The sequence below is a fragment of the Somniosus microcephalus genome, chromosome 9 (assembly GCF_052327205.1).
Source record: "Somniosus microcephalus isolate GS21.2 chromosome 9, FLI_Smic_1.0, whole genome shotgun sequence".
In the NCBI taxonomy this organism is placed as follows: domain Eukaryota; kingdom Metazoa; phylum Chordata; class Chondrichthyes; order Squaliformes; family Somniosidae; genus Somniosus; species Somniosus microcephalus.
The window spans coordinates 81,175,623-81,193,082 of record NC_140995.1 but is presented as its reverse complement, the minus strand read 5'-3'; the positions used below and the strand labels follow the sequence as shown (position 1 = coordinate 81,193,082).

Genomic DNA, 17,460 nt, shown 5'->3' with positions numbered 1-17,460 from the left:
GTATCACAGGAGTTTGCAACCTTCCTGCATGTGAATGGTGTCCAACACATCAGGTCTGCGCCCTATCATCCCTCTACTAACGGCCAGGCAGAAAGGTTTGTGCAAACTTTGAAGCACGCCTTGAAGGCATCGCAAGGTCAGGGCTCAATCCAACAACGTCTGAACAGCTTCCTGTTGTCCTATAGGAACGAGCCGCATGCCACAACCAAAACTTCCCCCGCTTCGCTCATGATGAAGAGGCAGTTGCGGACAAGTTTTGGCTTACTCAAACCTCCAAGGGCAGAACAGGTTGTCCATTGTCAACAACAAGCTCAAGTTGAAAAGAGAGAGAAAAGAGCCAAGGAGAGACGGTTTCACCCTGGAGAGCATGTCCTAGCTCGAAACTACAACACTGGACCGAAATGGGTTCCTGCTATGGTGATCGTGCAGACGGGCCCTGTGTCTTACACGGTTGAGACTGCTAAGGATGTCGTCTGGAGAAGACACACAGATCAACTGTTGCTAGGAGCAGAGACAGCCACAGAGGCTCCAATGGCTGGTTGGCCTGAACTGTTTCCGGATGATACCGCAAACCAGCATCCTTTGCCACAGTGCTCTTCTCCAACACAGGAAGTCAAAGAGACTGTTCCACCTGTGGAAACTCCTGACTTTTGACTGACACAGGCACCTTCTCCATCCAGGCCTGTGTCAATGCCTACTGCTGTGGAAGCCAGCGATGATCGCCGGTATCCTGTCAGAGAGCGGCGGCCTCCAAGACGCTTGGATCTGTAGGCTTAGTGACTTACCCACAAGACTGGGGCAGAATAAACCCCAGGGTAAAGTCAGGGGTTGAGGCAGTCTACCTCTACCCTAGGTTCGTTGAGTGCATTGAAAGTAACTTACCTGTTGAGGAATACTGTGGACCTTCCATTTAAGAGGGGAGGAAATGTTATGTGTTGTGTGTTCTATTGTGGGTTCTCCTCCCACCTGTGGTGGCGCTGTCACAGGAGATAAATGGTTGGGTGTTCTCTGTTAAGTTTAGCTCTCTTTGTTCGGAACTTGCCAGAACTTCCTTTCCTTCCAATAAAGCACTTCATGTTTGAATCTCTGAGTTCTGAGTCCTAAATTGTGTCTAGGTAGAAAGGTACCGACACAACATGAACCAATACCAATAAAAAGACTACACGTTTTATTGCAAGAAATTTCAGTTACGAAGGAAAGTTAAGAAAGCTGGGCTTGTTTTCCGTGAAAAAGAGAAGACTTTGTGATGACCCACTCAATGTTTTCAAGGAAAAGAATGAACAAAGTTGATCCAGGCAAATTGTTCATTATAGTGAAGGGTTCAAATACCAGGGGACACAAGTTAAAATTAAAATGTCTGGAACAAGATGGGACGTCTGACAGAGTTTTATACACTGATAGGGTACTAGAGAAGTGTAATAAGTCACCAGGGAAGGACATTGAAGCAGACATTTGGGTTCAAGAGATATTTTTGACGAGATAAATGATTAAAGGATGTGGTGAGAAGGTTAGTATGTGATCTTTTCAGAAGGGACAGGCTTATTGCAGCTAATGGGAACTCAGCACATGGGTAAGCATGGTTGTGAGGCTTGTTCCCATCAATCCCTGGCACAATCTGTTGGACCACTATTATTACAACAGTTTCCCTTTGCATCGCTCAATTTTTAGTTTTAGGTTTTCAAACATGCTGATTTCTGAGAGTATGATGTCATCATTCATATTAAATAACTTTGGAACAGCTTCATTACTATTTTTTTCATATTTTCATTTAAAACCAAAACAGAAATAAAATGATTTCGATTATCTTTGCATATTATGGGGGAGAAATTCAGTAGGTTGCACCACCCGTTAGCGCCTTAAGAGGGCGCTAAGTGGGTCGCAAGCCAACTGGCGCCCGGGCGCGGCACTGCCCACGCCTCCCGCTAAATTCCACGGGATGTTAGTGGTGGCGCTAACCGTTAGCGCTGCGCCGCTGCCGATGATGTCATCGGTGTGCGCAGTGCACTGCTGATGCTCCAGCCGCGATATTTGGCAGCGCCCCCTGATTTACCGCCGGATGCTATGTCCGACTGGTTCAGGGGGGCCTACCTGCGGTCGGGGAGGAGCAAATTAAAGGCGAGGTGTGGGGCGGCCTTTTTTGTTGTTGGCCGCCTGCCAGCACCTGCCTGCGCTCCCGTCCCCGGCCTCCTGAAACCCCCCCCCCCACCGCGGACTGCCGGCTGCGTTCCAAGAGCCCAGCACTTCTCTTCAGTGCCGGGCTCTTTTGCCTGCATTCCTGATCCTCGGGGGCCCAGCTGGGCCCCAGATTGCGCTGCACAAGGCCCCTCCCCTTGGTGCTGTGGCACGTTGCACCACGATATTCAGTCGCAGCGCTCCAAGAGGGATGCGGGGCTCCCCCAGTAGCGCCGCGCTTCCCTTTGGGGCGCAACCACTCAATTTCCGGTGGGCAGGCGCGAATGTTTCCGGGGCGCTACTTTTAGCGCCCTGGCGAGGCTGGTGCCCCAAACGGGGCTATACTCAATTTCTCCCTCTATATGTTTAGATTTTAGACATTGACCAAAAGCAAGAGCAGGGAAAAAATGAAGCTTTACTCTGCATCTAGCCTTGCTACCTATTAGTGCTTTATACTGAAAAGTGTTCCATTTCCCAGCACTAACTTCGTAAAGCACAAAATGTACAAACAAAAGCTGCGTTTCTTTGTTGGGGAAAGTAAAGTGTGAACTCTGTAGTTGCCAGTACAAACACAGAAGTATTGGAGAAAAGGTTGATTAAAACTAGACTTATTATATCACACTGTTAGCTTTTCCATGTACAACCAATGTATTACATTTCATTTGATGTGATGTGAACTGTAACCTGGCATTTTATATCTTTCCTCAACAGGTATGACAATGGAAGTATTTGGAACAATGATTGGAGCTGCTGTCCAGGGGCAGATTATAGCACAGGGCCATGCCTCAAATCACTGCTTTCTACAGAACACGTCAGCAGCTTACAGTATTAACTCCACAGATGTAATCAGTTCGCTTAATGGCAACACCAGCACCTGGCAGCCACAGGACTTACTCTCTCATACCGTAAGTACTTTAGGCTAGAAATTCCAGACCGTTTTGGGTGCAGAATTGGCACTGGACAGGTGGAGGGAGAATTTGGGACAGAACCTTTTGGACTGGATTTCTGCCCCTTCCTGACCTCCTTAGAAATTCTGATTGAGGGGACCTGGTCCTTCTTCTCTCTGTTCCCACCGCCCTTCCTTATGACATCACATTTGGAGGTGACACCGGTTGGATGCCAAACTTTTCTGGAAATACTGCCAATTCCACCCAGTGTAGAGCCAAAAGTAAGTACCATTCCAAGAAGCAGGTGTATTTGCCATACAATGGCTGTAAGTGGGTCCCACAATGTTGCATCCCAATGGCAATTTGTGTCAGAGAGATTAATCGCTGTAGGAAAGTAGCATATCATTACAGGAGCAGTCAGCAACAAGAAGCTCTCTCTTCAGACACATTGGTGTGACTGGGTTGCAAGTCCCAAATAGAGCGATAACCAATGGTCCTGCTAAGCTGCGCGGCCCCACAGTCATCTGCAAGGTCCCGCGCAGACCACTTACCGGCTTTTACATTGTAGACACCGGGCATGTGCAAAAATTTGAATGGGCCGTGCAGTGGGGGAGCCAGGCCACGCAGGAGGCAGTGCAGCTTACGGGACACGTTGGCGGTAACATGCCGCTGCAGAATTCAGTTGCCCTGTGGGGCATGTGTCCCAGTAGTGCCGTAAATGGTGTAAACTCCTGCTCTTATTATGCTAATGAGCCTAGCTCCAAAATTTGTGAGCTCTTTGTATCTTACAGCCCTGCATCTTCCCAGTTGAACCTCATAGAACCATAGAAATTTATGGCACAGATGGAGGCCATTCAGCCCATCGTGTCTGTGCTGTAAGAAAAAGAGCTATCCAGTCTAATCCCACTTTCCAGCTCTAGGTCCGTAGCCCTGTAGGTTACGACACTTCAAGTGCATATCCAAGTACTTTTTAAATGTGATGAGGGTTTCTGCCTCTACCACCCTTTCAGGCAGTGAGTTCCAGATCCCCACCACCCTCCGGGTGGAAGCATTTCTCCTCAACTCCTCTCTAATCCTTCTACCAATTACTTTAAATCTATGCCCCCTGGTTATTGACCCCTCTGCTAAGGGAAATAGGCCCTTCCTATCTACTCTATCTAGGCCCCTCATAATTTTATACTCCTCAATTAAATCTCCCTTAAGCCTTTTCTGTTCAAAAGAAAACAACCCCAGCCTATCCAATCTTTCCTCATAGCTAAAATTCTCCAGTCCTGGCAACATCTTCATAAATCTCCTCTGTACCCTCTCTAGTGCAATCACATCTTTCCTGTAATGTGGTGACCAGAACTGTACACAGTACTCTAGCTGTGACCTAACTAGTGTTTTATACAGTTCTAGCATAACCTCCCTCCACTTATATTCTATGCCTCGGCTAATAAAGGAAAGTATCGTGTCTGCCTTCTTAACCACCTTGTCTACCTGTCCTGCTACCTTCAGGGATCTGTGGACATGCACTCCAAGGTCCCTGTGTTCCTCTACACTTCTCAGTATCTTACCATTTATTGTGTATTCCCTTGCCTTGTTAGCCCTCCCCAAATTCATTACCTCACACTTCTCTGGATTGAATTTCATTTGCCACATTTCTGCCCACCTGACCAGTCCATTGATATCTTCCTGCAGTCTACAGCTTTCTTCCTCACTATGAACCACACAGCCAATTTTTGTATCACCTGCAAACTGCTTAATCATGTCCCCGACATTGAAGTCTAAATCATTGATATATACCGCAAAAGGCAATGGACCTAGTACTGAGCCCTGGGGAACCCCACTGGAAACAGCCTTCCAGTCACAAAAACACACATCGACCATTACCCTTTGCTTCCTGCCACTGAGCCAATTTTGGATCCAGCTTGCCACTTTCCCTTGGATCCCATGGGCTTTTACTTTCTGACCAGTCTGCCATGTGGGACCTTGTCAAAAGCCTTGCTAAAATCCATGGGATAAAAATTGGTTAGCGCCCCCGCGGCCGATTTTCCCAGGTAGCGCCCCGAGAGGGAGGAGGGGTGCTACTGGAAGCACCCAGCAGCCCTCTTGGGCCGCTGCGAGCCAATATCGCGGCGCTACGTGTCGCCGCGGTACTGCAGGCCTTCCTCCCCTTATTAAAAGGGAGGGGCCTGGCACAGTGCGTCCTGGTGCCCAGCTGGGCCACCAGGGATCAGGAGTGTCAGCAAACGAGCCCGGCACTCAAGAGGAGTGCCGGGCTCACGGAGAGCAGCCGGCACCCCGCAGGGGGGCTTCACGGTGGCCGGGGACAGCAACGGGGGCAGGTGCTGGCAGGAGGCCAGCAACAAAAGTGGCCGCCCGCCACCTCCCCTTTAACTAGCGCTGCCCCAGCCGCAGGTAGGCCCCCCTGACCCTGGCGGATATAGCGTCCGGCGGTAAGTCAGGGGGCGCCACCCAATATTACAGCCAGGGTGCAAGTGGGGCACTGTGCACAGTGATAATGTCATCGACAGTGGTGCAGCGCCGTGCGGCGCTAACAGTTAGCGCCGGCGCTAACCCCCGCTGAATTTTGCGGGAGGCGTTAGCGGCGCCGTGCCCAGGCGCTAGTTGATTTGTGCCCCGTTAGCATCCTCTTGGGGCACTAATGGGAGGCACAAATCAGCCGAATTTAGCCCCCATATAGACTACATCAAACATGCTTCCCTCATTGACCCTCCTTGTTAGCTCCTCAAAAAATTCAATCAAGTTAATCAGACACGACCTTCCCTTAACAAATCCATGTTGACTGTCCTTTTTTAATTAGTGCTTTGCTAAATGATGATTAATACTATCCCTCAGAATTTTTTCCAATAATTTTCCCATCACCAAGGTTAGGCTGACTGGCCTGTAATTACTCGGTCTATCTCTTTCTCCCTTTTTAAACAGCGGTACAACGTTAGCAGCCCTCCAGTCCTCCGGCACCACGCCTGTAGCCAGAGAGGATCGGAAATCATGGTCAGAACCTCCACTATTTCCCACTTGCTTCTCTTAACAACCTGTGATACATTTCATCTGGACCTGACAACTTATCTACTTTCAAAGTTGCTAAACCCCTTAGTATTTCCCCTCTCAGTGAATCATTGTTTTGTAACTCTTCCTGCTATTTTATCTTACTCTCACTCTGTGGTGTAAATCTATTTTACCGTTATTTTGATCTCAGAGTGCAGATTTGCCACCCACTTTCAGGCCTCTCACTAACTTGGAATAATGCTTATCATTTTCCCATCTCTCTGGGAAAGTACCCAGCTTATGTTCTGCACTTCCTCACAGTGATGTGGATGAGATGGGGAACTCATACAATGGCACATCCATCTGCTATACATGTTTCATTTCTCTCTGATGTCTAGTAATGCACTGAAAATGTATTCTGTTACAATCAGGGTTATTGTAAATACTTGCCTATTAAATTTTAACACTAAATTGCTGTGAAGTTAGAGCTGTTTTGCTTATAATTCAGTTTTTCCCTCTCAGTGTCAATATACTCCAATAGTCTAAGGTGACCTCACTTGCGTTTGTTCTTCAGTTAACTCCAATAATCACCTATTAGTTACCCCATATCACTTTTAAAAGTCTCAGAATGTGTTCACGATTTTATTTTTAAATAAGAGGGAGTGCAACAAAGGTTCACTTGCCATAGAGGGAGTGCAACGAAGGTTCACGAGATTGATTCCTGGGATGGTGGGACTGTCGTAGGAGAAGAGATTGAGTAAACTAGGCCTGTATTCTCTTGAATTCAGAAGAATGAGAGGGGACCTCATTGAAGCATATAAAATGATTACAGGGCTTGATAGGGTGGATGCTGGGAGAATGTTTCCCTTGGCTGCGGAGTCCAGAACCAGGGGCCACAGCCTCAGGATAAAGGGTAGGCCATTCAGGAATGAGATGACAAGAAATTTCTTCCCACAGAGGGTGGTGAATCTTTGGAATTCTCTACCCCAGAGGGCTGTGGAGGCTCAGTCATTGGGTATATTCAAAACAGAAGTTGATAGATTTCTGACTAGTAAGGGCATCAAGGGATATGGCGATAGGGCCGGTGAATTAAGTTGAGGCAGAAGATCAGCCATGATCTCATTGAATGGCGGTGCAGGCTCGAAGGGCCGAATGGCCTACTGCTCCTATTTCTTATGTTCTTATGTTCTTAAAGTTGAGAAGAAGCTAGTGTGTTTTTATACTTCAATAGTACAGACCAGCTATATGATTTTCTCAAAAAGAGAGAAGCTGTCTGGTATCTAGATTTTGCTTTGGCCTTTGATGTGCTGGATTTTACAGGTTACTGCACTTGAAAGCAAGTGCCTTTGGGAAATTCATGGCAGTTTTCGGGTAATTCGCGACACCAAAAATGATTGTTTAAAAGGAACAGGTTTTGTGCTGATACTTCCACTTAATTTACAAATCATTATACAAGTCACTTCTATTAATTTAAGGCTTATAATTAATTGCAAATTGCTGTATGCCAGAAATTTCGCTGCAGACATTAGTGCTTTTTAAAAACACTTCTTTTGGTGCCTTTTGTGCTCATCGAGGTGTGGGATGTTAGTGCAGGGAAATGGAATGCTTTGTCATTTCAGACAATCGGGTAATATTAACCCCCAAAAATGGGTGGGTTTGGGTCAGGTGGGAGGCTAAACAGTTAAAAATCTGAAACAAGGACCCGACCTGCCTCAAACCCACCCACTTTCGGATTTAATGGAGACAGGACGCGGGGTGGGCGACCAATCCACTCTCAGGAGGCTATGTGCCTTCATTTTAAATGTGTTTTTATTTTTAACACATGCTGGCTGGGTTTCTCGGGCCTCGGGAAACTCGGGAGGTAAAAAGAGGCGAGATGGGCTGGATCCATAAGGTGAGTGCCTTTACAGCACTGCTTCTGGGCCAAGACGAGCAGGCATGTTTCACCCGGCCCAACAAGTTACCCTGGAAAAAAACCCCACTCCCCCGCGATTTCTTCGCTCCCCCACCACGATTGAACCCCCCCCGACCATCATCTCTGCTCCCCCACGATCTCTCCCCCCATCCACGATCTCCACCACCCCCACGATCTCTCCATCTGACCATGATTTCGCTCCCCTGACCAACATCTCCCACTGTAACCTCTGCCCACCCCCCACTAGAACCCCCTCACCGCAATCTCCCCCACTGTAACCTCTGCCCACCCACCACTAGAACCCCCTCACCGCAATCTCTCCCACTGTAACCTCTGCCCACCCCCCACTAGAACCCCCTGACCACCATCTCCCACTGTAACCTCTGCCCACCCCCCACTAGAACCCCCTGACCACCATCTCCCCCACTGTAACCTCTGCCCACCCCCCACTAGAACCCGCTAACCGCAATCTCTCCCACTGTAACCTCTGCCCACCCCCCACTAGAACCCCCTGACCACCATCTCCCCCACTGTAACCTCTGCCCACCCCCCACTAGAACCCCCTGACCACCATCTCCCCCACTGTAACCTCTGCCCACCCCCCACTAGAACCCCCTGACCACAATTTCCCCCACTGTAACCTCTGCCCACCCCCCACTAGAACCCCCTGACCACAATCTCTCCCACTGTAACCTCTGCCCACCCCCCACTAGAACCCCCTGACCACAATCTCTCCCACTGTAACCTCTGCCCACCCCCCACTAGAACCCCCTGACCATAATCTCCCCCACTGTAATCTCTGCCCACCCCCCACTAGAACCCCCTGACCACAATCTCCCCCACTGTAACCTCTGCCCACCCCCCACTAGAACCCCCTGACCACAATCTCTCCCACTGTAACCTCTGCCCACCCCCCACTGGAACCCCCTGACCACAATCTCCCCCACTGTAATCTCTGCCCACCCCCCACTAGAACCCCCTGACCACAATCTCTCCCACTGTAACCTCTGCCCACCCCCCACTAGAACCCCCTGACCACAATCTCCCCCACTGTAACCTCTGCCCACCTCGCACTAGAACCCCCTGACCACAATCTCTCCCACTGTAACCTCTGCCCACCCCCCACTAGTACCCCCTGACCACAATCTCTCCCACTGTAACCTCTGCCCACCCCCCACTAGAACCCCCTGACCACAATCTCTCCCACTGTAACCTCTGCCCACCCCCCACTAGAACCCCCTGACCACCATCTCCCCCACTGTAACCTCTGCCAACCCCCCACAAGAACCCCCTGACCACAATCTCCCCCACTGTAACCTCTGCCCATCCCCCACTAGAACCCCCTGACCACCATCTCCCCCACTGTAACGTCTGCCCATCCCCCACTAGAACCCCCTGACCACAATCTCCCCCACTGTAACCTCTGCCCACCCCCCACTAGAACCCCCTGACCGCAATCTCCCCCACTGTAATCTCTGCCCACCCCCCAACTAGAACCCCCTAACCGCCATCTCCCCCACTGTAACCTCTGCCCATCGCCCACTAGAACCCCCTGACTACAATCTCCCCACTGTAACCTCTGCCCGTCCCCCACTAGAACCTCCTGACCACAATCTCCCCAACTTTAACCTCTGCCCATCCCCCACTAGAACCCCCTGACCACCATCTCCCACTGTAACCTCTGCCCGTCCCCCACTAGAATCCCCTGACCACAATCTCCCCCACTGTAACCTCTGCCCACCTCCCACGAGAACCCCCTGACCACAATCTCCCCCACTGTAACCGCTGCCCACCTCCCACTAGAACCCCCTGACCACAATCTCCCCCACTGTAACCTCTGCCCACCTCCCACTAGAACCCCCTGACCACAATCTCTCCCACTGTAACCTCTGCCCACCCCCCACTAGAACCCCCTGACCACAATCTCTCCCACTGTAACCTCTGCCCACCTCCCATTGGAACCCCCTGACCACAATCTCCCCTACTGTAACCTCTCCCCACCCCCCACTAGAACCCCCTGACCACAATCTCTCCCACTGTAACCTCTGCCCACCTCCCATTGGAAGCCCCTGACCACAATCTCCCCTACTGTAACCTCTGCCCACCCCCCACTAGAACCCCCTGACCACAATCTCTCCCACTGTAACCTCTGCCCACCTCCCACTAGAACTCCCTGACCACAATCTCTCCCACTGTAACCTCTGCCCGTCCCCCACTAGAACCCCCTGACCACAATCTCTCCCACTGTAACCTCTGCCCACCCTCCACTAGAACCCCCTGACCACAATCTCTCCCACTGTAACCTCTGCCCACCCCCCACTAGAACCCCCTGACCACCATCTCCCCCACTGTAACCTCTGCCCACCCCCCACTAGAACCCCCTGACCACCATCGCCCCCACTGTAATCCCTGCCCACCTCCCACTGGAACCCCCTGACCCCAATCTCTCCCAATGTAATCTCTGCCCACCCCACACTAGAACCCCCTGACCACAATGTCCCCCACTGTAACCTCTGCCCACCCCCCACTAGAACCCCCTGACCACCATCGCCCCCACTGTAACCTCTGCCCACCTCCCACTAGAACCCCCTGACCACAATCTCCCCCACTGTAACTGCTGCCCACCTCCCACTAGAACCCCCTGACCAGCATCTCCCCCACTGTAACCTCTGCCCACCCCCCACTAGAACCCCCTGACCACAATCTCTCCCACTGTAACCTCTGCCCACCCCCCACTAGAACCCCCTGACCACAATCTCTCCCACTGTAACCTCTGCCCACCCCCCACGAGAACCTCCTGACCACAATCTCCCCCACTGTAACCTCTGCCCACCTTCCACTAGAATCCCTGACCACAATCTCTCCCACTGTAACCTCTGCCCACCTCCCACTAGAACTCCCTGACCACAATCTCTCCCACTGTAACCTCTGCCCGTCCCCCACTGGAACCCCCTGACCACAATCTCTCCCACTGTAACCTCTGCCCACCCCCCACTAGAACCCCCTGACCACCATCTCCCCCACTGTAACCTCTGCCCACTCCCCACAAGAACCCCCTGACCACAATCTCTCCCACTGTAACCTCTGCCCACCCCCCACAAGAACCGCCTGACCACCATCGCCCCCACTGTAATCTCTGCCCGCCCCACACTAGAACCCCCTGACCACCATCTCCCCCACTGTAACCTCTGCCCACCCCCCACTAGAACCCCCTGACCACAATCTCTCCCACTGTAACCTCTGCCCACCCCCCGCTAGAACCCCCTGACCACCATCTCCCCCACTGTAACCTCTGCCCATCCCCCACTAGAACCCCCTGACCACAATCTCCCCCACTGTAAACTCTGCCCCCCCCCACTAGAACCCCCTGACCACAACCTCTCCCACTGTAACCTCTGCCCACCCCCCACGAGAACCCCCTGACCACAATCTCCCCCACTGTAAACTCTGCCCCCCCCCCACGAGAACCCCCTGACCACAATCTCTCCCACTGTAATCTCTGCCCACCCCCCAATAGAACCCCCTGACCACCATCTCCCCCACTGTAACCTCTGCCCCCCCCCACTAGAACCCCCTGACCACCATCTCCCCCACTGTAACCTCTGCCCCCCCCCACTAGAACTCCCTGACCACAATCTCCCCCACTGTAACCTCTGCCCACCACCCACTAGTACCCCCTGACCACAATCTCTCCCACTGTAATCTCTGCCCCCCCACTAGAACCCCCTGACCACAATCTCTCCCACTGTAATCTCTGCCCCCCACACTAGAACCCCCTGACCGCAATCTCCCCCACTGTAATCTCTGCCCACCTCCGACTAGAACCCCCTGACCACAATCTCTCCCACTGTAACCTCTGCTCGCCTCCCACTAGAACCCCCTGACTACAATCTCTCCCACTGTAACCTCTGCCCACCTCCGACTAGAACCCCCTGACTACAATCTCTCCCACTGTAACCTCTGCCCACCTCCCACTAGAACCCCCTGACTACAATCTCTCCCACTGTAACCTCTGCCCACCTCCGACTAGAACCCCCTGACCACAATCTCACCCACTGTAACCTCTGCCCACCTCCGACTAGAACCCCCTGACTACAATCTCTCCCACTGTAACCTCTGCCCACCTCCCACTAGAACCCCCTGACTACAATCTCTCCCACTGTAACCTCTGCCCACCTCCCACTAGAACCCCCTGACTACAATCTCTCCCACTGTAACCTCTGCCCACCTCCGACTAGAACCCCCTGACCACAATCTCTCCCACTGTAACCTCTGCCCACCCCCCACTAGAATCCCTGACCACCATCTCTCCCACTGTAATCTCTGCCCACCCCCCACTAGAACCCCCTGACCACAATCTCCCCCACTTTAACCTCTGCCCATCCCCCACTAGAACCCCCTGACCACCATCTCCCCCACTTTAACCTCTGCCCATCCCCCACTAGAACCCCCTGACCACAATCTCCCCCACTGTAACTGCTGCCCACCTCCCACTAGAACCCCCTGACCACAATCTCCCCCACTGTAACCTCTGCCCACCCCCCACGAGAACCCCCTGACCACAATCTCTCCCACTGTAACCTCTGCCCGTCCCCCACTAAACCCCCTGACCACAATCTCCCCCACTGTAACCACTGCCCACCTCCCACTAGAACCCCCTGACCACAATCTCCCCCACTGTAACCTCTGCCCACCCCCCACAAGAACCCCCTGACCACAATCTCTCCCACTGTAACCTCTGCCCACCCCCCACTAGAACTCCCTGACCACAATCTCCCCCACTGGAACCTCTGCCCACCTTCCACTAGAATCCCTGACCACAATTTCCCCTACTGTAACCTCTGCCCACCCCCCACTAGAACTCCCTGACCACAATCTCTCCCACTGTAACCTCTGCCCGTCCCCCACTAGAACCCCCTGACCACAATCTCCCCCACTGTAACCTCTGCCCACCTCCCACTAGAACCCCCTGACCATAATCTCTCCCACTGTAACCTCTGCCCGTCCCCCACTAGAACCCCCTGACCACAATGTCTCCCACTGTAACTTCTGCCCACCCCCCACAAGAACCGCCTGACCACAATCTCTCCCACTGTAACCTCTGCCCACCCCCCACAAGAACCCCCTGACCACAATCTCTCCCACTGTAACCTCTGCCCACCCACCACAAGAACCGCCTGACCACCATCTCTCCCACTGCAACCTCTGCCCACCCGCCACTAGAACCCCCTGACCACAATCTCCCCTACTGTAACCTCTGCCCACTCCCCACTAGAACCCCCTGACCACCATCTCCCCCACTGTAATCTCTGCCCACCTCCCATTGGAACCCCCTGACCCCAATCTCTCCCACTGTAATCTCTGCCCACCCCCCACTAGAACCCCCTGACCACAATCCCCCCCACTGTAACCTCTGCCCACCTCCCACTAGAACCCCCTGACCACCATCTCCCCCACTGTAACCTCTGCCCCCCCCACTAGAACCCCCTGACCACAATCTCTCCCACTGTAACCTCTGCCCATCCTCCACTAGAACCCCCTGACCACAATCTCCCCCACTGTAACCTCTGCCCATCCTCCACGAGAACCCCCTGACCACAATCTCTCCCACTGTAACCTCTGCCCGCCCCCCACTAGAACCCCCTGACCACCATCTCCCCCACTGTAACCTCTGCCCACCCCCCACTAGAACCCCCTGACCACCATCTCCCCCACTGTAACCACTGCCCACCCCCCACTAGAACCCCCTGACCACCATCTCCCCCACTGTAACCTCTGCCCACCCCCCACTAGAACCCCCTGACCACAATCTCTCCCACTGTAACCTCTGCCCACCCCCCACTAGAACCCCCTGACCACAACCTCCCCCACTGTAACCTCTGCCCACCCCCCACTAGAACCCCCTGACCACCATCTCCCCCACTGTAACCTCTGCCCCCCCCACGAGAACCCCCTGACCACAATCTCTCCCACTGTAACCTCTGCCCACCCCGCACTAGCACCCCCTGACCACAATCTCTCCCACTGTAATTTCTGCACCCCCCACACTAGAACCCCCTGACCACAATCTTTCCCATTGTAACCTCTGCCCACCGCCCACTAGAACCCCCTGACCACAATCTCCCCCACTGTAATCTCTGCCCCCCCCACTAGAACCCCCTGACCGCAATCTCCCCCACTGTAACCTCTGCCCACCCCCCACTAGAATCCCTGACCACAATCTCCCCCACTGTAATCTCTGCCCACCTCCAACTAGAACCCCCTGACCACAATCTCTCCCACTGTAACCTCTGCCCACCTCCCACTAGAACCCCCTGACCACAATCTCTCCCACTGTAATCTCTGCCCACCCCCCACTAGAACCCCCTGACCACCATCTCTCCCACTGTAACCTCTGCCCACCTCCAACTAGAACCCCCTGACCACAATATCTCCCACTGTAACCTCTGCCCACCTCCGACTAGAACCCCTTGACCACAATCTCTCCCACTGTAACCTCTGCCCACCTCCGACTAGAACCCCTTGACCACAATCTCTCCCACTGTAACCTCTGCCCACCTCCCACTAGAACCCCCTGACCACCATCTCCCCCACTGTAACCTCTGCCCACCTCCCACTGGAACCCCCTGACCACAATCTCTCCCACTGTAATCTCTGTCCACCCCACACTAGAACCCCCTGACCACAATTTCTCCCACTGTAACCTCTGCCCACCCCCCACTAGAAGCCCCTGACCACAATCTCCCCCACTGTAACCTCTGCCCACCCCCCACTAGAACCCCCTGACCACCATCTCCCCCACTGTAACCTCTGCCCACCCCCCACTAGAACTCCCTGACCACAATCTCCCCCACTGTAATCTCTGCCCACCCCCCACTAGAACCCCCTGACCACAATCTCCCCCACTGTAACCTCTGCCCCCCCCCACTAGAACCCCCTGACCACAATCTCTCCCACTGTAACCTCTGCCCACCCCCCACTAGAACCCCCTGACCACCATCTCCCACTGTAACCTCTGCCCACCCCCCACTAGAACCCCCTGACCACCATCTGCCCCACTGTAACCTCTGCCAACCCCCCACAAGAACCCCCTGACCACAATCTCCCCCACTGTAACCTCTGCCCACCTCGCACTAGAACCCCCTGACCGCAATCTCCCCCACTGTAACCTCTGCCCACCCCCCAACTAGAACCCCCTGACCTCCATCTCCCCCACTGTAACCTCTGCCCATCCCCCACTAGAACCCCCTGACCACAATCTCCCCCACTGTAACCTCTGCCCATCCCCCACTAGAACCCCCTGACTACAATCTCCCACTGTAACCTCTGCCCGTCCCCCACTAGAACCCCCTGACCACAATCTCCCCCACTGTAACCGCTGCCCACCTCCCACTAGAACCCCCTGACCACAATCTCCCCCACTGTAACCTCTGCCCACCCCCCACTAGAACCCCCTGACCACAATCTCTCCCACTGTAACCTCTGCCCACCCCCCACTAGAACCCCCTGACCACAATCTCCCCCAATGTAATCTCTGCCCACCTCCCACTAGAACCCCCTGACCGCAATCTCCCCCACTGTAATCTCTGCCCACCCCCCAACTAGAACCCCCTGACCTCCATCTCCCCCACTGTAACCTCTGCCCATCCCCCACTAGAACCCCCTGACCACAATGTCTCCCACTGTAACCTCTGCCCACCCCCCACTAGAACCCCCTGACCACCATCTCTCCCACTGTAACCTCTGCCCACCCCCCACAAGAACCGCCTGACCGCCATCTCTCCCACTGTAACCTCTTCCCACCCGCCACTAGAACCCCCTGACCACAATCTCCCCGACTGTAACCTCTGCCCACCCCCCACTAGAACCCCCTGACCACAATCTCCCCTACTGTAACCTCTGCCCACCTCCCACTAGAACCCCCTGACCACCATTTCCCCCACTGTAATCTCTGCCCACCTCCCATTGGAACCCCCTGACCCCAACCTCTCCCACTGTAACCTCTGCCCACCCCCCACTAGAACCCCCTGACCACAATCTCTCCCACTGTAACCTCTGCCCACTCCCCACTAGAACCCCCTGACCACCATCGCCCCCACTGTAACCTCTGCCCATGCCCCACTAGAACCCCCTGACCACAATCTCTCCCAATGTAACCTCTGCCACCCCCCACTAGAACCCCCTGACCACAATCTCTCCCACTGTAACCTCTGCCCCCCCCACTAGAACCCCCTGACCACCATCTCCCCCACTGTAACCTCTGCCCACCTCCCACTGGAACCCCCTGACCACAATCTCTCCCACTGTAAACTCTGTCCACCCCACACTAGGACCCCCTGACCACAATCTCTCCCACTGTAACCTCTGCCCACCCCCCACTAGAACCCCCTGACCACAATCTCCCCCACTTTAACCTCTGCCCACCCCCCACTAGAATCCCCTGACCACTATCTCCCACTGTAACCTCTGCCCACCCCCCACTAGAACACCCTGACCACAATCTCCCCCACTGTAACCTCTGCCCGTCCCCCACTAGAACCCCCTGACCACAATCTCCCCCACTGTAACATCTGCCCACCTCCCACTAGAACCCCCTGACCACCATCTCCCCCACTGTAACCTCTGCCCACTTCCCACTAGAACCCCCTGACCACAACCTCCCCCACTGTAACCTCTGCCCACCCCCCACTAGAACCCCCTGACCACAATCTCCCACTGTAACCTCTGCCCGTCCCCCACTAGAACACCCTGACCACAATCTCTCCCACTGTAACCTCTGCCCACCTCCACTAGAACCCCCTGACCACCATCTCCCCCACTGTAACCTCTGCCCACCTCCCACTAGAACCCCCTGACCACAATCTCTCCCACTGTAACCTCTGCCCATCCTCCACTAGAACACCCTGACCACAATCTCCCCCACTGTAACCTCTGCCCACCCCCCACTAGAAGCCACTGACCACAATCTCCCCCACTGTAACCTCTGCCCACCTCCCACTAGAACCCCCTGACCACAATCTCCCTCACTGTAACCTCTGCCCACCTCCCACTGGAACCCCCTGACCACAATCTCTCCCACTGTAATCTCTGTCCACCCCACACTAGAACCCCCTGACCACAATTTCTCCCACTGTAACCTCTGCCCACCCCCCACTAGAAGCCCCTGACCACAATCTCTCCCACTGTTACCTCTGCCCACCCCCTACTAGAACCCCCTGACCACAATCTCTCCCACTGTAACCTCTGCCCACCCCCCACTAGAACCCCTTGACCACAATCTCCCCCACTGTAACCTCTGCCCACCCCCCACTAGAACCCCCTGACCACCATCTCCCCCACTGTAACCTCTGCCCACCCCCCACTAGAACTCCCTGACCACAATCTCCCCCACTGTAAACTCTGCCCACCCCCCACTAGAACCCCCTGACCACAATCTCCCCCACTGTAACCTCTGCCCACCCCCCACTAGAACCCCCTGACCACAATCTCCCCCAC

General features: G+C 54.1%; 1 protein-coding gene across 1 annotated transcript in view; it reads left to right on the top strand.

Annotated features, from left to right (window-relative positions):
* The first annotated feature begins 2,889 nt into the window (after nt 1-2,889).
* The window catches only part of LOC147112504 (sodium-dependent lysophosphatidylcholine symporter 1-like), a 95,909-nt gene continuing 81,338 nt past the window's right edge, over nt 2,890-17,460 (top strand). Inside the window, exon 1 of the mRNA XM_085996811.1 lies at nt 2,890-3,077. Coding sequence (XP_085852937.1) covers nt 2,892-3,077 — 186 coding nt within the window. The 5' untranslated portion in view covers nt 2,890-2,891. The remainder of the gene's footprint in view (nt 3,078-17,460) is intronic.